Below are 22,093 nucleotides of genomic sequence, written 5' to 3'. Positions count from 1 at the left end.
TGTCCGGTGACGCTGATCGCTGTCGACAAAATTTAGCTCCTATTATTTTGCAAAATCTTCCTGGCTAATCTATAATCTATCCTGGCTATTTGTTGTAGCCTATTATTTTAGGGTTATTTTAATGATTCCTGCTTTATTGTTCAGTTGTAACTAGAGTATGAGCTATTGTTTATGATTAGATCGTTTTATTTGGTTAAACGTTAAACGGTTTTTTTCTTTAATAAGAAGAAACAAATTGTTATCCAAACACGACCTCTACAGTGCACCAGACAGAACTAACGATAAAATTAGCTTCAGCTGTTCCATAAGGATGAGAAATCTACTAAAAGGGAGTATGTTTCATCTATGATACAATGTACAAATAACTTAATAATAATAATGTTAACTGTTCCAATAGCAGTAGACTACGAGACTGCTTGTCACACCTGAACTGCTTCCGCTGGTCCACGTGTTGTCGCAAGAGACAACCCCCACCACCGAGGGATGAGGAGGAGGGGGACGAGGGGGGAGGCTGCTGTGACGGCTGCAAGTATCGCTCCTGCGGATGTTTCAGGTATGTATCAGCTGAAGAAACAGCTGATCGTACTCCATCATACACTCATCCAGTATTCACATTCACCGTGCAAATTGCACTGTTGTCTTAATTAGGTAATTTTCAATGTCAACTTTTCAACCTTTTACCTTGAACGACTTTCTGCCAAGCTTTATTCAACTTTAAACAACTTACTATCAAACTTTGTTCTACTTATGATGTTTTCCTCCCAGGGCGTTGTTCTGTCTCAACCGAGCCTGCTGTCAAAGAATGCGGGCTTGCTGCAGATGTACAAGGTTTGGTTGCTGCAGATCAGGGGGATGCTGCGGTCCTACCCCTCCTGCACAGCTGGACCGCAGAAAAAGCAGACTCAGCGTCCGCAAGAGTCAGACCAGCATTACGGTGAGAACGTAAAACTGAAACACTTAGTTCTGAACTCCCAGACAGAGCTGGCCTTAGGCACGTGCAAAAAGTGCAGCCACACAGGGTACCTTTGGAGGCCCGCTCTTGCAAAATTCAAAACAATTTCAAAGAGTGTCTGTATTTTACACCAGTTATGCTAATATTACAAAAAGAAAAGGGGAGAGTATAAATACTAAATTTATAGATTGAGATTTTGTTTAGTTTTTATTGTTAGATTACTAGTTCTTTTTTTTGTGGCCAGCTCTGCTTTCTGATTGCTAAAATTATGTGAGAAACAAAAGTCATCGTAGAGTTTGCCTTTGTGATATAATTACAGTTAAGAGCCTTATTCACCCCTGCAAAAACACTAAAAACATGCGTCGGGATTCCCTCGCTCCGGATGGAATGTGTTATTGTGTGTGGAATGTGTCCAGATCTAATGTTAAAAAATTTCCCTCTACAGATTAATGTTGATTCTAGAGCCCTCATACATGATATATCCAAGAAAATCAATACAAAAGAATCTTAAAAGTAACGTAACTTGAGTAACTTTTAAACATTGATAAAACTATTTTTTTATTTTCAATTTATTGAGTTATAAAAGCAATAATATAACTATTAAACTACATTTTTACCAAGTTTTAAGAAAATCTGTTGAAAAACGGTGTCCGAAACAAGGGACGAAATAATTAACATGTTTTGATTGGAGGCTACTGCGCTACTAGACTTTACCAAAACTTGGCTCAAATGGCAGATGAATCACCGAAGTGTCGATTTAGTAGTTGTGTGTTTAGGATGTTTTCAGAATGGCGCACATAAATGAAAATATGAAAATCTACCTGTTGTGGTTGTGCATATCGGGTATGGAATTTGAATTTGTTTACAATGCAATTGGCTGTCTCAAATCCTGACACATATGTCCAGCAATTTGTATAAATGCAAATAAATCCAACTTAACTACCATAACAATCAAAAACATTATTTGTACACCTAATTTGACCACCTAACAATACGACTGTTACAGCAAGGGATCCCCAAGCTAGATCCTACCTTAGTAGAACACCAGTCTATGATGCGAGGGGCCGTGCCTGTACTGCCTGTGCCTCTAGCCTGGCTGTGCTGCATCCTCAATGTCTTCCTGCCTGGTACAGGTACGATATCTACAACATCGTAACACTTTGTTTAGTAGTGCTATAACCAAACTGAATAAAACATTTGTCTATGGAGAGGACTAGATGTAATAAATTTATATAACAAATACATCTCAAATAAGCAAAAAGAAAGCCTTCTTTATGCTTATTTTACACTATAGGGATTTAGCCATCCGGTTGAAAACAGTACGATGTTACTCAGTTTATATGTTTCTGTTTCTATTACATTACATGGTTTCTAACTCTAACTGTACGTCAAGATAAATGTGTTTATAGTGTCACAATAATTAATTAACAACTGTGTCTAAGGAATATGTCAGCCTTAGTCACTAACAAGACTACAAGATCGCGCCACTCATCCTACACTCATCTCCATTCAAACTTGGCTAAAATACCTACTTTGTATGGCCGCCATTTCTTAAAAAAGTATTAAGTATTAATAATCATAAACAGTGTCCGATTTATAGGTTAAATTGTTTACGGCAAAAACCATATTTTTTTTTTTTTTTTTTTTTTGTCCTAAGGACGCTAGGCACGAGCCTGGGATTGTTTTTCACATTACTTCAGGCTAGACCTAGGGGTTGCGGCATTATCACTTAGATAAAATCCATTGGTGACTTGGCGGGGATCGAACCCGGGACCTCAGGGACTGAAGTCCCGCGCTCTAACCTCTACGCCAGCTCGCTCCCCAAAAACCATATTGTGTGGAAGGAGAGTTGCAAAACTGATGTTAAAACCTTGCCCAACAAATCATCTGTCGAGAAAATTAATGTAATTTGATGATGATAAATTAATAAATGCAATCCAGCTGTGCAATAAAATATAGCGATGATTAGGAAGTCATTATTGGGAACCAAGAATTTATTCAAAGGACATGTTTTCTAAAGTAAGAAAATCTGTACTACAGCTACATGATGAATGGTTTGAGTAGCTGAGTGGTTAGAGTGTTTGCCTGACAATCAAAAGGTTGCTGATGGTTCGAGCCTGAGAAAAGTCAGTAGCCTTTTTGATGGTTTGAAACTAGACCCAGCTGTTTCTATCATTTGGCTTTAACTAAATTATCCTGGCTAATGAAACAGCTGATCTTAGTCATCCAGTAACAAAGCTATACACATGATCTCACTCCATTCTACATCACCTTGCTTATTATTTCCACCTCAAAATACGTACACCCACCTCCGATGACGGTTCAGTTATCAGGTCAAATATCAACGGGGAGGTTTTTAATGACAGATGTCAACCTATAGTTTGTATACCAATTCATTTTCTTATTACCACAACCTTTAAACCTTCCTAGGATACAACTGGTTTCAAAAAGGCAGTTTAGTTCTTTGATAAGATTTTTTAATAAAGTAGGTATAAATACACTACCACTAAAATATGCTAATCTTGTTGCGTTTAAGGAGGCACATCATCGTATTAATATTTTTATTTGATCATAGGCACATTATTGAGTGGAGTGTTCTGCATGTGTTTCGGCAAGCCGAGGTTCTCAGTGAACGACTCGTACCCGTCTCGATTGACAGCGTTCCTCATCAACCTGGTTGTGTCCGTGTCGCAACTCTTCACCGTCATATTCTGTCTGGTCGGATGGGGCTGGAGTATTTGGTGGGGTGTGATGATGGTACGCTTTGCAAGTGAGTATCTCAAGTTACATCCTTAGAGAATACCGAGAGAAAATCTTTAATTGTGAAAGAAACATGTTATTGTTTTTAAGAACTAGGACAGAGTCATGTACCATCTAGAAACTATCCATGTTCTTTTGAAGTCCTATAAGTAACATTAGGTGAAACTGAAATAAGTAAATAACTGTTTTCAATGCCATTGTTGTACATTGTTACAGGAAAAAATAAAAGGATTCAATTGGCAGAAAGAACAGGCGGAGACCAACCAGCGGCTGCGCCAGTGGCGGTCAATCAGAATCATGATGTAGAGAGAGCTCGATAGCGAAATAGACTAAGAAACGGATACAGATTTTACAGGCTGCGTCCATGTGGTTCAACTTAATGTTAATGGTTAACATCTCATTGTGTTGACACAAAGAAATATGGCATTAAAAAAATGCTGCATTTCATCAAAATTTACAGAGATTAACCATATGTTTTATAAGATTACTACATTGATTTGATTTGACCATCCTTTCCTTTGTGGTATGAGTAACTGTAAGTCCTTTGAACTTACTTATAATGGCTGGTAATAAAAAAGGATTATATATTTTTTTCATATTTTAAAACAATCAATGATTTAAAACATAAAATTAAATTTACCACTAAGTTTTATGAAATTTGATTTTCTTTAACCAACTTTATGGCAGAGCAAACAAAAATATTTAAAAAATTAAACAAGTGAATATGAACTGCTAAATAAAATCGTTACACCTCTTAAAGCTAAATATTATAGCATACAGTAGTGTACGAAGAATTTATTGTTTTTACTCGTACAATGATTGAATACTATGCCTAATAAAGAGTAGTTCATGTCAGCTTCTATTTTTATACATAATTTGCCACTGTTGGATTTTATATTTCTGGTAACATATTTTGGTCAAAACCTTCTTGTCTACTTATGTCTAATCATTTATCATTTATAGTCTTTAAATAATCATAGAGACCTCCCTTTTTGATACACTGCTGGTCAGTGTGATATTTGTATAACTCCGAAGAATTAATATTTTTCTACAACCACACCTTTATGTATAGCTTACCTAATTTTAAAGTTAGTTTTTTAGTAATATTAGTTTAATTGTAAATGTTTTTTATTATTATACTTACTAACCTGTAGCATTTATAAAACCTACTTAATGTCAATTTATAGCTGTAGTGTTGATATTTTGTATTATTTGTATTTATTTATATTGCTTATTACAACTAAAACTGTTATACCTCATATTACCTTTTTTTGTTGATAATTATAGGATTATTGAAAAACTATAAAAAAAACCTATCGCTACTGCCTCTGTTTCATAAATTAAAAAAATTAAATACTCATTTCAACAATTTGTTTAAGAGAAAAATTATCTCAAAATAACTGTAACAAACAAATGCAAATTTTGTTGCATATTATTTATCTTACTGAAACGCAAAGTTACGATACTGGTATAAGTTTTTCTTATCAATTTTGTATTCTTAAACAAAAACAAGACACTTAATTAGTTCCTAGTTTGGTATATAGGGGTTGAAACAGTTTTGTACAGGGTGAGGCAGTGAGAGCACTCCGATTTTATTTCGTTATTGTCACATTATAAGTAAAGCAACAATGAATGAACAGCTGTGCTTATAACATCTATCAAACTATGCAATTTTAGTAAACATTGTGCCTGAGGCTTGTAACACTGAGATTTTGATGTAGGAAGCAGGAACCTATTTGTAAAAAAAGTGGTTCTTGTGCAAACACCTAGAGATTGTTTGGACCACATATCCCATACTTGGTCAATATGGCGCTGTTCCAGATTGGAAAACAATAAGGAACTTGGTTAAACTATTTAGGGTAACAGCTTAAAACATAAAAATAATCGCTGGCGGGGGTGCGACAAAACTCTTTGTGCACCAGCAAATGTTGTAAGAGTATGAGTCACAGTAACTCAAAGTCCAAAGAGGTTTGCCAGAATGCTTTCCTAGTTGGAAGCTTTATGTTGGCTCTTTGCTTTTTTTGGGGGTTCTCCCTATAAGCTACTTGAAATTTAAGTTTATTTCAAAGTTGCCCTAGAGATTTTTCTTGAATTTTCAAGAAACTAAAGTGCTTCCTAAAGAAATATTGGAAGGAGTATTGGATGGTGTTTTCAAGTGACTGAAAAGGAATGTCAAGTAGGACAAGAGGACTTCAATTAAAGGATTTTGTTTCCAAGAAATGGAAAAAAATGACTTTGTTAAGTTAATATGACAAAAGATAAGCTGTGTTTTGGGGTTTTGATGTGCTATTTATATGTATAGGGTAAATAGTATTGAGTTTGTACTATTTATAAATTGGGGCGCTTTCATTGTCTCACCCCGTATTACAGCAAATTGTTTGTTTATTTATCTCCAAAATTCTTATAAGTGTTATTCCCTAAACATGTTTAGGTCTACAATAATATGAGTTGCTGTTTCCATTATTTTTTGTATAAAACACAATATCTGTTGTCAATCCAAAACTTGACTAATGTTTTATAGAATGAACTTTTAAAGTATACTCTTATGGAATGAAAGTAACATACAAATGTGAACATCTTTAATGGAAATTAAGAGATATTCTGCACAACAAAACAAAACTAACTTAGAGCTTAGAATAATTAAATAGTTGTAATAATCAGTCTTCCGTCAGTTAAAAATAAAATTTGTAAAAGTCACTTTTATATTTGTAGATTATAATTATCGTTGGCATTGTATATAAGATATTTTCCTGTATTTTCTCAACACTTGTTTTATAGGTCATACTACCACTTAAGTGAAAGAATTGTTGGTTTTAATTAAAATCCTAACATTACAATAATACTGGATATTTTACTCTCCTCTTAAATGTTATTCTTTTACATTGTTCTTCCTTATCAATCTGAGGCGTTCTTCATAATATATTTTAATATTTTTCAGTTTAATGAATTAATCTAAAAAACATATTTGCTTTTGCATTGAATACTATTGTACAAATATGTTATATTTTTTACTGGAGAACATACATTTATGCACCTATATGTTATTAGCAATTTATCCTATAGGGAATTACGGTAAGACCATTCGGAACTGATTTACTTTTTCATGTCCCCAGAAACACTATTTATTGTTCAAATTTTGTTATAATGTACATACAGGGTGGCTGGTCATCAGTGTTACAAAAATTTGTTTGTGTAATTACAAAGTTAATGAAGTGTGATGATGTATATAAGAGGTTTCAAGTGTAATAAAAATTGGCTTCTAAAATAACAATGATTTTAAACACACAGCAATTTATCAATTACCTGCAAACAGATTTGAGTAGATGATGTCATTTTCGAGTTCTACATTAAATTTTGAAAAAGAATCATTGAAAATGTTGGAGAATCAAATAGGCCTAATAATTAAAACTCCAGTGTAGTGTAAATAGTTCCAAAGATTGAGGTCTTAGATAAAAAAAAAACATTGGTCTATGGATTGATACATCTTTATACAAGAAGGTAGCAAGATATGTTTAAAACTGCGCCATTTTATAAGCTTCTACTTCTCAACCATATGCTGGTAACACTATTGAGGTTAGCGTCACGGACTTCGGACCCAAAAAGCAGCAATGTCGTGGGTTCGGATCCTGGTCACTGCCACAAACCATGTAGCACCTTTGTACGGTACCGGCTCACGCTCACCGCTTACTTTGCTTTATACGTTCCACAGTAGATTTCTCATCCTTATGGAACAGCTGAAGACAATTTTATTTTTAGTTCATGTACGGTTTATGTAGAGGTCGTGTTTTGTTTACAATTTGTTTCCCGTTATTACAGCCATTTAAAACCTTGTTTAAACAAATAATACGATCTAATCATAAACAATAACTTGTCCCCTAGTTAAATAACCAAACAGTAAAGCACAAATCAAGAAATTAACCCTAAAATAATGGAAACAAAGTTTCATTGACACTAGCGCCTTTGTGTCACGTACATGAACTAGACACGAAAAACGTGCTTCAAAATTTACAATGGGATGAGAAGTCTTCTTGTGTAGGTTAGTCTATGGTTCCACGCACGGGCAAATAGTCTATGTGGACGGACAAATGCAAGGTTGAAACAGGCCGCCAGCCTTTAAAAAATTGTAACTGTAGAATCTTGTGTCATAGTACTAAAAACTAATGGAGATGAAAATCCAAAGAGAGCAGCCATAAAGAAGTAAATGAGCCTCAGCTGCTCTCTGTGACTACAGCGCTCGCTCATGCTGTAGGAAGACCCTATATATGCGATAAACTGCTGTACAAAGATGCAATATGACCATCTCCAATCGGGCTCTTCCTTCAAATTCAAATAGTTTATTGCTAAGTATACATGTCATACAATAGGCCAGGTCAATGGAGATATACAATTAATTCATATATTGATAGTACTGTACAATGTAAATGTACAGAGTCAAGTGTATGATGAACATACTATACTAATAAACTAATAATTCTGGTTTTTATACAATAGTAATTGAAATATATTCATAATGATTTTTTCACCTAGGATGCTAGGCAAACCCAGGACCTCAGGGACTAACCAGAACAGCTAGCTCCCCCCGATACTGTTGATATAGTCATGTGGGCAAGTTGGGCATGGGCCTATATAAAACTTTAGGGGCTAAAATAAGCAAAGAGACACATAAATAAATGTTAAAATAAAATAGACAGTCCTAGCTCATTACATGTACATTTCCGCTCCAACATGAGAGTGGTAAAAGCGTACGGTTGTCACTTAAGCTTGTATCATTTGTGTCTTACATCTCTGTGGAGTAGCACACTCTGAAAGAAACTATTTAAATTTTACTTGAATAGAAAATTTGTCCCAATTCAATTCCATAGTCGATCCATAATGATAAACCTATGTGGGGTAGAACAGAGTAATCAATGGTATATCAGATTACAACATACAGAACTAACAGAATAGCTGCATAGCACCCACAGCTATTTAACTCCCTGTCTTGAGATAAAATCCAGCAAGAACTTTCGCGCCTAAACTAATGTACAATGCATTTCGAGGTCGGTCGCCACTCGGTAGTCGGTAGTATTGTCTGTCAAAACAAAATCAAAAAGAAACTAAAGAAAAAGAACCAAAACAAACAGACGGAGACGAGGACGAGACGAATACGAATATAACAACTTACTATGAAAATCGTACTGATTTCTTTTGGTTTGTGTTTCTATTTCTATTAAGGTATTCTTTTTGGGAAAAGGAAAAGGTATGTAATAACTAAAATAAAAATAAATGTATTTAGAGTTCTTTAAGTGATCAATTTCTCAATGAATCTTACGGCGACTTCTTTTCTAAGTGAAAACATAGCTAGATTGTATTTCCAGTCCTATGATGCTAAATTTAGTCCAGGCCTAGTCTAGTCTAAGCCTATCTCACACAGAATAATAACTTACTAGTGTCCCTGTTGCTCGAATTCGAGCAATTGCTAATTATTAAAGGCGTTATTTTAAAACAAATAACAGTCATAATTTCTGATGACTTTAAAAAATTCAACTCAAAGATTTTGGAAATACTCATGATGCAGGTACATAACATATTGATATAATCACAATTTCTTGTAAATATCTTATCACTTTTTTAAAAGCTGATCTTATTTTTTAGCGTTTTCTACAAATAGCCTTACTCGTAGCCGCATTAGGTTACCCATAATAACATTATAAATATAAAAAAAAACATTTCTATTTCTTCTCCTTGGTGGTGTTCTATGACTTTCCTACGGTTCCATAGTTTGCAAATGGGCTCTTTCAATGATTAATAAGAAATGCAGCACAGTGGTAAGTTAATTCAGTTTTCTTTTTTAAGATATCAATTTATTCAGGCTCTCTCACTTTTTTCCATTGTAATATTTACGCCAACCCAAATTCAAATAGTAAACATTTCATTTCAACCAAGTCAGTAAATGTTTGTAGCAAACTGTTAAATTAGCAAACTTATTAACGGTTTACAACATATGTTCTTCTTCTCACTTTTAATTTCTGACAACAGCTGGAGTTTCATAACAATTTTTGTTTCCCATGTTAATCTTATGGAGAAATACGAAACTTTAAAGGGCCCCAGGGCCTCACTCTCTAATTATTTCCCTAAAAAGAAAGTTTCCTGCACAACTTCACGCTACGCTCTTTCCAATGAGACCAAAAACATGTCAATCGGTTCAGTAGTTTCGGAGGAGTAATTGTCACAAAAATCCTGCTTGCGCATTAAATAAGTATAGATGTATACACAACTCACAAATACTCACATACCTTCCACCATGACTCAAGAAAGCAAAATAAGTCTCTTAGTTGGATAGATTATAGGCTAGGCCTAGCTCTTTCCTTGCTTAAGTGATAACATAATGACCAAAAGATCTATGCTAGGCTTTGTCAGGCTCAAGTTTGAGTATTTTAATTACATAATTATAGAAAAGTTAGTAGGTCTCCTAGCCTATTTTCCTTTTCTACCATAATGTTTCTTAACTTATAGGCCTGCCTATCATGCCTACTTTCCATCCCCCCATAATTTTTGGTTATGTGCTAAAATTAGGCCTAACTTACATGTATGGATTCAATAAACAAATAGGCCTAGCTGTAGGCCTACAAGGTTAATTAGCCATTTTGTTCTTAGGCTAGGCCTATCTTATTAAGCTAATAACTTATCGCTTGACATTTTCTTTTACATCCATTAAAATATTTCATTCGAAATATTGTAGCCTAAGTATTGGATTGAATACTGTATGGCAAATTAAACTTTTGAATTGAACGCATTGTTTTTCATTAAAAGTGTTGTGGATGTGCTGGGAATTGAACCGGTTTTGCCATTCCTTGCTGCAAGCAATGGTTAAATTAATAAGTTAAGTGCAGAATCAGAGAGCGAATATATTTTGGAGCAGACAACAAGCTCAAAATCGTTACGGCAAAAAATACTGTAGCCTATGCCCGACTATCTCATGTTCAAGTCACTGAAAAGCAGTGCTTGATTTGTAAAATATGAGTTTCCGAAACTCCTACTTAACCAATGTGATTAGTAAGTTACCTAATTACCGTATGCCAAAATTGTTATCTATCTGAAACGTCCCCTCTGCCCACTTAGGTCACTGAACTTAGTTACATCATCTGGTAGACACCTTTATAAGTTAACTTTGTCTGTTTGTTTCAGCCCAGGTGACATTCATTTTCCTTCCCTGGCAATTAACTGAAGATTAATGAAAATGGTGGACATAGAAAATATAAGAGAATCAGAGTATGACTCTCAACTGTTTGGTTTTACCGTAGAACATTTTATACACGCCTGTAAGTACAAAGCTACTAAATAATAAGTTAGTTAAGTTACTAAATAAATTAGACAAGGCTAGGTAGGTAGGTACCTTAAAATTCTGATTATAAAAAATGTAATTTTTTATGATCTAATACTTTGTGTAAATAGGCAAAAATGAGGACTCTTTTCTTACCATTACAGAAACGGTTCTCTAGATGTCATAGCCTGTAGGATAGGGTGGGGTTGAAAGTTCCGAAGGTGACTAGCTATCACTGCGAATGATCTATCACAAACAGTTGTCAGTACTTTGGTATTATCCGGAGGCCACTCCTATACACCACGCTGCGGCGGTTATGTTAGGTTGGGTTATCATAAATATGTTTGTAGAACTTTCCTTGTTTCGTTATGAATAAAACGATACCAGGTATCCCCTCTAAGTAGGCCCAGGTTAGGTCTTTGACCGGAGCATGCGCATCACCTGTGACCGCCTGTATCTAGGGTATTTGGAGAAAGTATGATTCATCTGGTATCGTTCAATTCATAACGAAACGAGGAAAGTCCTACAAACATATTCATGATAACTCATCCTAACATAACTGCCGCCTGCGCGCTGTATACCTACTTGGTAGAGTTTAGCGACGGCGACACATTCAACTCAATCCTCGCCGACATCGCTGCCTTCTGGGAGGCAGAAATCATATGCCCCTAATCGTAATCATGTCAGATTTGGACAGTAAGTCAATTAAAGTATGTTCTTTCAAATTCTGTAGTTATTTTTGGTCTCCGGTAAATAAAATCCCTCTAAAATATGTGGCCTCCGGATAATACCAAGGTACCCAGTTGTCTTATGGGGTCTAAGTTGTGGGAAGCGAGCTGGTCTAGTGGTAGAGCCAGGGACTTTGGTCCCTAAGGTCCCGAGTTTAAACTCTGCCAAATCACCAATGGATTTGATCTAAGTTATAATGTCACAACCTCTAGGCCTAGCCAGAAGAAATATGAAAACAATCTAGAGCTTGTGCCTAACGTAAAAAAAAAACAGGACAAAAAAATGGGGCATAACTTTGAGGTTAGACAAGTCAGGGTGAAAGCTCTTACTTTTTTGGTTTAAAAAAACTAAAATTGTTTGTAAGATAATTTGGCATTTGCTACTGCCAATGAGAAATATTAAGTTAACTATACAAAGTTAAAATGAGATGGTTTATGACAGGAATGTATAGATATAGTGTGAAATGATCAACTTGTTGAAGATAATTTATAAAAAATTTTAAACAATGATTGAGACATTTGGCTTTTTTTTACAAAATAGAAGAATTTTTAAGAGCCAAAGTTAGATCTGTGAAGTCATTTCTCCAACCAAACCAAAAACTTTCAGTTTTAGATTCAAATTATGTTTAAAATGATGTTTCCAGTCAAGATGCTTGTTCATGAAGAGGTTGAACGCCTCACTAGTGCAATGGCATCAAGCTTGAAGAAAAAATGCCCTGAAGATGACATTGCAGAAAGAGCACTGATTGAAGGAATCAAGAATAACCTGGTCAAACAGTATATGAACAATGCCGAATCATCTCTCGGTATGCTAAAAGTAAGTATTAAACAAAAGAGGATGTAGAACTAAAACATTTTTGGCGTATGTTTAACAACTACTTGTGACTTGATTCCATAGCTTATTTTACAGTAGGTAGTTATGGTACCTAAAGAGTGATGCCTGGCGACTTAGATCTAGAAGAACTATGACAAATGTAACAATAATTCTTATTACCCTCTGCTCTTGTAGAGTCATTTAAGAGATATTCACATTTATTTTGTATCAGCCCGTAATCTCCATCTTTCAACTTCTAGTCTCTAAAGCCTCGTCCACACATGGCGATTTGTCTGCGGAAACATTGTCGGCCGATTGTCAGCTGTAGTGTTGCCATTTGTCTCCAGCGAAGTCTCCAGTAAGTCGGCTGACTGTCTTCCGGCTGTTGGCAGACAAATTTCGGTGTTTCTGGAGACAAAATACAGTGTTTTCTGTTTCCCATTCAAATGGGAAACACGGAGACAAGATACAAGACTTTTGTGTCAAGTCTGCATGTGTGTACGTGTCTGGAGACGGGAGACTGGATACAAGCCGAAGGTGTTCAACATTCAGCCCATTTAGTTGGACTGCAAAGCGGTAATATTACAATTTTTGGGCGGTGTTAACGGAGCTGGATTGAGTTTATTGAAAGTTTTTGAATCAGTTTCAATAATTTATATTATTATATGAAATTTTATTGAATTGAAGTGTGAAATCTTAGGCTTTAGGTGTGTTCCAGCCTAGCAAAACTTCAAAATCTTTAGAAGTCAACCTCGTGAAGTTCCTATATCCTTCACCTAATCTGAAGGTCTGATAGAAGATTGTGACCATAGTACGGACCTTGCTCGCGAAAATGTTGGGTCCATCGTTGTCTATTCCTAGGTTTATTAGCCCCATGTTTAAGAAATATGAAGCCCGCAGAGGATATAATTACGTTCTCCATGGTCGCCATACCAACAAACATAGAAACACTGGCTGGCTAGTGTGGACGCAAAACACATCGAAAACTTGTATCCGAAACTGTGTTAAGATACTGTCCGCCGACTGTTGGCGCACAGTCGGCCGACTCAGTCATGTAAGGACTAGGCTTAATGAAGATCCTCATCCAGTTCATCTACCAATCTCTTTTAGTTCTAGTTTTAGTATATTAAGCTTGTAGAGATTACCAGCAGTGGGTTAGGCTGATGGATGACTTTGTTTAACTGGCTCTAACTTCCTCGGTTGTATTTTCCAAAGGTGAACATTGAGCTAAAATATACCTTTGAACAATCTAACAATTGTAAATGAAACACCAATTACGATAAAACACTACAATTGACTCTCCCTTGTTCGGATCTGTTTGGCTCCTACAACCACTAGTGTATCATATGACACACTCAACACCAAACAACCATCACTTTGTCTGTTTAGCCACATGAACAAGTATTAAGCTATTTGTAAAATTATGTTTGGTACAGTGTATCATGCTTTTTTCTACCTGTGTCCCATTATTTGTTTGATACAATTCTGTTGTTTTCCATATTTAATACTTATGACTTTGAAACATATTCATCCTTTTTTTCTGATGGTTCAGACTTTTTTGTTCCAGTCCCAACCTATCTGGACAAGAGATCCACAGAAATGTTTAATGGTTATCAAGACTCTTTAGTAGTTCTGATAAGTAACTCTAAAAACTGCATTTGATATGAATTGCGTTTAGTTAGGAGTCAATTGCAGGCCCAGTTGAGAGAGCTGTTGCACATTCCCCCGCATGTGTTACTCCCTGAAGACGAAACGCAGAGGATACAGTACACGTCTGAGGAGGAAAAAGAAATGGACAATCTTTTGGAGGACTTGTTCCAGCGACTAAAGAGGGTAAACTTTGTTAGGGTAAATTGAGGGTAAATTTTAGTAAACTTTGTAGTGATAAAATAAAATAAAAAATTAGCAGTAGCTTTATAAGATTAAAAAGTTGTATTTTGCCATGTTTTATAAAAGTAGGTATGTTTTACCATGGATAAAACATACTCCTTTGTGTTTTGTTTACAATTTGTTTCTTGTTATTTCAGTAATTTAAAACCTCATTTTAACAAAATAAACGATATAATCATAAACAATAACTGGTCTTCTAGTTATATAACCAAATAGTAAATCACAAATCCTGAAAATAACCCTAAAATAATAGAAAAATTATTTATTTCAAATTTCAACCACATCTTCAATTCGATATTTTAACCGATACTGTCCTGTTCTATGTTAAATGAGGTATAACAATCGATAATAAAACAAATTTTGATATTTTTGACCTGAATTACTTGTTTTGGCCGTACTGAAAATTTTGCATCGCCACCAAGAGGTCCTTTACGCTTTCCACATCATATATATGTTCTAATAATTGGTATCCGTAACTCAGCTATGTTCCCATATTCCAGGCAAAAGCTTTTAAAGTTGAACTTCTGCAAGAAATGAAAATGCTGCAAGATGTGCTGCCTGATCTTAACAGACGAGTAGAAGAACTGGAAACTCTTGCAGCCACACATCAGAAAAAAGAAGAAGATCTGCGATCGTTGGTGCCTACCCTTGGAGAAGTGATTCACAAAACTCAAACAATATCTCAACTTGGCAATGATTTCATAAATTTTCTTTAGAGTAAATGATAAATTTAGAGTATGTGATCCTTAGAATAAATTTTTGACTATAATATCTAGACGATATGAGTAATTAAATTGTATCTCAATGTCTGTCTCTCCTATTAATAAACCTTTGCATTGTTTGTAAATCATTTTGTGGTCATTGTCAAATGTCACCCTTGTGCTTTTTTAGTGACACTAGCTTGTACCCGCGTCTTTGCCTGTGGTGGTATAACCATCAAACAGCGTAAGAAATAAAAACAGACAAACTTTCACATTTTTTAATATTTACAAGATCTAATGCCATTTCAAGGAGAGAACGTATCATCCCTTCTTATAAGCAGGAACGTTATATAATGTGTTATAACCAAGGCATTGCCAAGATTTTTTAACAAGGAAAGGAAGTGTTTAGTTTTACTCTTTAAATAGTGTAATTAATTTTGTATTAGTATGATTTGTGTTTTTTTGCACATTGATAATGGAAGGCCCTAAAGATCAATTTACACTTTCAGTGTATTATTTCCACGTAAAATATCAAATATTATTTAAAAATGGTAAGAGGTTATCAATTTTGATCACTTTCTATACTCCAGTCAGACCTAATTGGTAAATTACAAACACATTACTGTAATTAATTTAGTTTAAAACATGAAATATTTTGGGAATTTTATACTTAAGCCTCAGCTACACTAAACATTGTTTTTGAAAATACCCCCACCGCAGCAAACCTGCAGACTTCTACCTTGAAACCTGCAGAATTTCTACTTGTCTGATTACATTATTACTAAAATATTTCCATGAATAAGACATATTTATTCCCAATTTAAATAACATTAGATTTAACGAGTGCTTAGGTTTGCTGCTACGGGAAAGGTAAAAAGTGTTTTTTGACCATTCCTCAATAGTATAGGATGAAATAAATAAATTTGCCAAATTTTATCAACATATATCCATAAACAAGTAAATTCCCTATATGGGTAATTCGTTAAAAAGTAGTAAAAGTACAAAAGTAACTGAGGTTTTTGGACAGAGAGGTATGGACAATACAAGTGGCTTAAGGCTTTAGAAAGTCACCCCATCTGTGGAAGATCTCCGTGCTTTCTTGGGGTATGGACCCAGTAGCCCTCCAATTGACAAGGTCCTAGAAGCGCCACTGTGTACTAATGGCCTTCGCCAAACTGCCGGCCTTGTTAACTTCGTACCCACGAATGTTGGAACTTCGAACCTACCTATTTTAAGTTTGCTTTACAAATTGTATGAACAATACAGCAAGTATTATGTTCTTTGTGTGAATATATTAAATCTATTTAATATATTCTGTTAATACATAACCAAACCCTTTTAACTGTAAATAATCAGATGTTACTATTCCCATAATCCTAAAAATTTAGAATCTCTCAATAAGAGCAAAACCTGTGCCTCCCTCTGCTCTCTTTAAAAAAAAACGGTCAAATTAAAGTACCGGTATTTACAGTTTACCTTAATTGATATATTTACATATTCTTCCAAATTGTAAACATTGAAAATTTGGAAGCACATGGGGCATGGATCTTAGCCAGCATATTCTGTGACTAGCTCCCAGATGTTCTTTTTTTGTTCTATATAACTACACACTACAATACTACAATGACAGGGTGGGGAGTTGGCTGTGCCACGGCGACCTTTAACTGCGGCCGTGGCTGTGCCGAGGGGGAAGACCGAAGCGTTTATTAATCCCAAAATGGTCAAGTACCCCTGACACCCAGAGATCACCTTTTAAACCCATCTTTGGGACTTCGCCTCGGGTGTTTTCTCTCACTGGTTAAACTGTAGTTCTTTGTATCTCGTGACTGACGGTAATGCTGGTTTTATGATAATTCATGAGCTTTGTATGGCTATTATTTTGTACGCAATTTAAGAAATGATTAAGGTTGGACTAATGGACTCAAAACAATGTTTTGCCTTGCACTCGGATTGAATTATTTCTCTGTTTACGATGACTGATATGTGATACCGTACTTGATTTGTAAAATCTTGCCCTCAACCTCTACCTAACATTAGTACTCTGATGCTTTAAGTTTTGTTACATAATTTAAGATTATAGGTTAATGATTAATGATTAATTTTAGAGTAATGTTTTATAGTTGAGATTATAATCTGCTAAGGATTGTTAAGTTTAGCGTGTGTCTCAAACAAGTCTATGGGATTTGCTATCTCTGGAATTGAAACTCGCTAACCCGTGTTCGTGTTGGGTGGTACACCTAGCTATATTTTTTTAGCTATATATATTTTTTATAACCACGAATGACGGAAAATGGAAAGGAACGGAAGTGCTGTGCGCTGTACATTATAACCAACCATCGATATTGAATACGGCAAGGAAGTAAAATTTTAATCTATGCAATGACACAACACATCCGTTTCTGAAGCGTCACATACTCTTTTCCTACAGTCACCCGACAAAGTTGGCTTCCTTGTACTGTTTATAGTACAGAAAGCTGCTAATTGCTGCATATTTATACTTTGCCGTACGGTTTATACTTTGCCGTACGGTTTATACTTTGCCGCACATCAGGATTCCAACGAAACAACACAAAACAGCGTGGTTCCATTATGCACGTAATCCGTGTACGCTTGGAAATAGGTTGGCAACACTTAAAGATAATTATACTATGAGCAGCTGATTGACTATTATAACTACGATTTAACCTGTCATTTCGTGTTTATAGTTTCGGTATTTCTGGACTTTTCTTTTAAACGTTTTTAAAACCTTCCTACGATCTTAATAAACAAGAAAATACCTTTTAAGCATTTTTTTAGGCGCGGAAACCACTTCAAATTACAAAAACATACGGAACTATATTCTCAAAACGCGGAGCACATTTCTTGCCGAGGAAAAATAGCGGAGTGATATGGACCGCGGGTACTACTTTCTCTAGGGCACCATTTGTGTTGCCAGCTGAACCTAAAAACGTGTTGCATAGTGTTTGAAAGACTAATTATTTATATGCTTTATAGTGACTGTAGGAAAAATATAATGTGTAACACGAGTGAAAAAGGCCTTTGCTGCACTCGAGATCATTCCACACTCGCCTGCGGCTCGTGCGTAAACATTGCTCTCGTGTGCAGCAAAGTGCCACTTTCACCACTAGTTACACAAATAACTATTGTAGTCCAGTGAATAGAGGTATGTTAACTTACAAACGGTCCGGTAAGTCTAAATTTGTTATATGTTGTCTAGGATGGTAAGTAGGTGTTAAAACCGCAAAATGCACAATTCTACCCCCTCCGCGCCCGCCGCCATATTGAAAAATCTAAAAAATCGGTACTTTCTAGAGATTTTCGCCTATATCTCCGTTTTGGTGCGTTTTAGCGAAAAATATGTAATTGCAATGTTGTAGACAATTAAATTTCCTATAATATAAGTATAACAAGTTGGTTCTAAGACTTATGAATACGAAAATATTTAAATTATATTACAATAAAAAGTATTTTTTTTTTATTTTGCCAAATCTCTTTCTTTAGATCGCTGTAATTCAGTAAAGAAAGATTCTAGGATAACAAGTATCCCAATCACATGTATAGAGCATTTAATTACCTACAAAATGCTTCTATTCTTTAGGCCAACCGTTTGATGTGGGGCTGAAAAACAAACAAAATAAATTAAAAGAATGGGTCAATTTGTACGCTTTTGTGACCTAAAAGTTAACAAAATAACTTTCTGTTTTCGGTCTGATTTTCAGTTAATGAAACCACTACGGTACAGTAAATTCCTCCCTTAAATATACACTGATGAGAGGAAGTGTTAAATTTAAAACAACCCACCAAAAGAGCAAGTAAATTTTTAAAGATTCATTTATTTAAACAAAATACCCCCGCCGCAGCAGACCTGCAGACTTAGCGAATTTCCATTTGCCTGATTGGATTTAAACTAAAATGTCTCCTTAAAAATATCACATTTATTCCCAATTTAAACAGAATTAGTTTAATGAGTACTTAGGTTTGCTGCAACAGGGGGGGGGGTAAAAAGTTTTTTTTTATGTAAAATATTAAAAGGTACTGTGGTTTAGTAAGAAATTAATGAATTTTCCAAATTTGATCAAAATATGTTCACAAATAAGCAAACAACAACAGTTGACTTATTCTTCATAAGAATAACATGGGAATTTTAAAATTACAATTTTTTGGAATTTTCTCCGTAACAATTAGGCGCATAATAACGCTTCAATATACTAAATTATTTGTTTTTTTAAGCTCTACAAAATGGTTTAAAAAGAAATTGTGAAATTTTGTGTTTTTAGGGTCAAAAATGGGAAAAACCTATTTTTACCCCATAAAACCCCCCATAAACCCCCGTTCCCATAGTCCGATCATGCTGGTTCGCGAACTCATTCAAGTTAATCCCGCCTTACACCTTCAAACCAAATTTGATCAAAATCGGACAAAAATTACTCAAGTTATCGTGCGGATGGACACATATATATATATATATATATATATATATATATCTATATATAGATATATAAAAATTTGAACGAATGGTGTTTTTGGCCTCTGGGGACATCTAAATGAAAAAGTAAATCGGTCCCGGGCTTAGGTCTTACCATGAGACCTACGGTAATAGCTACTTCCCTATAGGGAAATTCGCTAATAAGATAAATACATAATGTCAATGTTGTAGACGGTTAAATATCCTAATATATTATGTATATATATATTATGCAATTTTTTTTATGAAACCATACTTACTGTACTTACTACATGTAACAGAGCAATGCTCATGATGCAGGTACTATATTCCTTCCTTAAATATACACTGGTGAGAGGAGGTGTTAAAACAACCCACCAACACAGGAAGTAAATTTTTAAAGATTCATTTATTTAAACAAAATAAGATCAAATACTGTAATAACAAATGTTTAATAAATAAGTAAACTAATGGCTAATAGAATTAAAATAAACTAAATAACTAAGACATAGGGAATGGTGCCAGTTCATACGATAGGTAGTTCTGCAGATCTTCTTCTGATTGTTTCGCTATACACATGCGGTTAAACAATGTGAGGCCTAACCAACTCACAAAACTTAGATTCAGAAATATAATTAGTTTAGCATAAATCTTATGAAATAATCTGCACAAAGAGTACTTACCTTTACTAATACTGCAGACGCACTACTAAAAGTAAACTATTCAAATTATCTATAAGTTTAAACGAGAAACAATGTTTGTATTAGAGGTGATTCGTGATGAATTAATGCAACAATAGAAACTAACATATTATGTTCATGTTATGTGAATTACAGACTGTTAGGAACAAAGACATTTAAAATAATAAAAACAAAAAGACAACTTAACTTGACTGAACAGTAGGAGTTCTGACGTTGGCCGCCAACTACTACCACCTGCAGGGTCAAAACTGACATACCAAATCAAAACTCCAAAATCATCCCAATTACCTGGGTTTACCACACATTCCAGGCCATGACTTAATTCTAAAGTAAGAAATTTTGCAAAATAACAGAATGTTTGATTTGTTATAGTTAAAAAATTGCATAATATATTACATATATATATATATATATATATATATGTATATGCATAATATATTAGGATATTTAACCGTCTACAACATTGACATTACGTATTTATCTTATTTTGTTTAAATAAATGAATCTTTAAAAATTTACTTGCTCTGTTGGTGGGTTGTTTTAAATTTAACACTTCCTCTCACCAGTGTATATTTAAGGGAGGAATATAGTACCTGCATCATGAGCATTGCACTATTACTGTAGTGGTTTCACTAACTGAAAATCAAACCGAAAACAGAAAGTTAATTTGTTAATTTTTAGGTCACAAAAGCGTACAAATAGACCCATTCTTTTAATTCATTTTGTTTGTTTTTCAGCCCCACATCAAACGGTTGGCCTAAAGAATAGAAGCATTTTGTAGGTAATTAAATGCTCTATACATGTGATTGGGATACTTGTTATCCTAGAATATTTGTTACTTGTTATCTCATGTTGAGTATGTGAACAGAAAAATTTCAAGAGTTTCTTATCTCATGTGGAAGCTTAGGGATTTTGTGAGTTTTGAATATCTAAGGGTGGCTTACTATGCTTTTTGTCAGTCCCATCTTTCGTATGGCATTACTCTTTGGGGTCATTCAGGTTTTGTGTATGACATACTTACAACACAGAAAAATATCATTAGAACAATATTTAGAACAAGTGACACTGAACATTGTAAACCACTTTTTATAAAACTCAAAGTAATGACTGTTATTAATCTTTACATTTACCACATTCTCATTTATACCAAACTACATATTACAGATTTCAATAATAGAAAAACATTCCATAGCCACAACACAAGAGGAAAAAACAAATTTGACCTTCCCCAGCACCGCTTAGCAAAAACAGGAAACTGCTTTAAAATTAACTACGTGAGATTTTTCAATAAACTGCCTGACACTGCCCGATTTGTGACTATGAAACAATTTAAAATTAAAATATCTGAGTGGCTTATTGCCAATCCTTTTTATAAAATAGAACATTTTTTATCATGTCCTGTTACTATTGATTTTAAGATTTAATTCATGTTATTGACTGTTATTGTTATTATTGTTCACCACCTCAATGTACCGTTACTGTTAATTTAACATTTGTAATTGAGTGAAAATTTAAAAACGTACGTTTTCATGTCCCTGGCCTTTTACTTCGTAGATACTAGATTTGTAGTTTATTATTATGTGTTTTAATATTTTTTGGGACGGGGGCAACATGTTACACACATTTATTTGGTTTTAAATAGGTTCTAGGTATTTTTTTCGTATTTTTAAAGTCTCGAAATTCACGACCATAACGTGTCCCTAGGGTACATTTTCCAACTTTCACGCTGTTTTTAGACTAATTATTCATGCCGAAATATATAAAGCCATATTTTTATGTTATCAATGGTTATTAAACTTA

The 22,093-nt window shown here is 34.5% G+C and overlaps 2 protein-coding genes across 2 annotated transcripts in view; both read left to right on the top strand.

Annotated features, from left to right (window-relative positions):
* Positions 1-4,273, top strand: part of LOC129000654 (protein stum-like) — a 41,406-nt gene extending 37,133 nt beyond the window's left edge. Inside the window, exons 5-9 of the mRNA XM_054427614.1 lie at positions 398-553; positions 766-934; positions 1,959-2,085; positions 3,528-3,722; positions 3,929-4,273. Of these exons, the coding sequence (XP_054283589.1) occupies positions 398-553; positions 766-934; positions 1,959-2,085; positions 3,528-3,722; positions 3,929-4,032 (751 nt within the window). The 3' untranslated portion in view covers positions 4,033-4,273. The remainder of the gene's footprint in view (positions 1-397; positions 554-765; positions 935-1,958; positions 2,086-3,527; positions 3,723-3,928) is intronic.
* Positions 4,274-8,846: 4,573 nt separating this feature from the next.
* LOC129001549 (protein MIS12 homolog) lies at positions 8,847-15,268 on the top strand. Its single transcript, XM_054428876.1, has 5 exons — positions 8,847-8,951; positions 10,880-11,013; positions 12,388-12,560; positions 14,253-14,390; positions 14,948-15,268. The coding sequence occupies exons 2-5, from the start codon at positions 10,926-10,928 to the stop codon at positions 15,161-15,163; spliced, it is 615 nt and encodes a 204-aa protein (XP_054284851.1). The 5' UTR covers positions 8,847-8,951; positions 10,880-10,925; the 3' UTR covers positions 15,164-15,268.
* Positions 15,269-22,093: the final 6,825 nt, after the last annotated feature.

The sequence above is a fragment of the Macrosteles quadrilineatus genome, unplaced genomic scaffold (genome assembly GCF_028750875.1).
Source record: "Macrosteles quadrilineatus isolate MER2022 unplaced genomic scaffold, UCM_ALF_1.0 Scaffold_8__2_contigs__length_117827958, whole genome shotgun sequence".
Classification (NCBI taxonomy): Eukaryota; Metazoa; Arthropoda; class Insecta; order Hemiptera; family Cicadellidae; genus Macrosteles; species Macrosteles quadrilineatus.
Note: the sequence above shows the minus strand (reverse complement) of the source record. Positions and strands in the feature narration are given on the sequence as shown.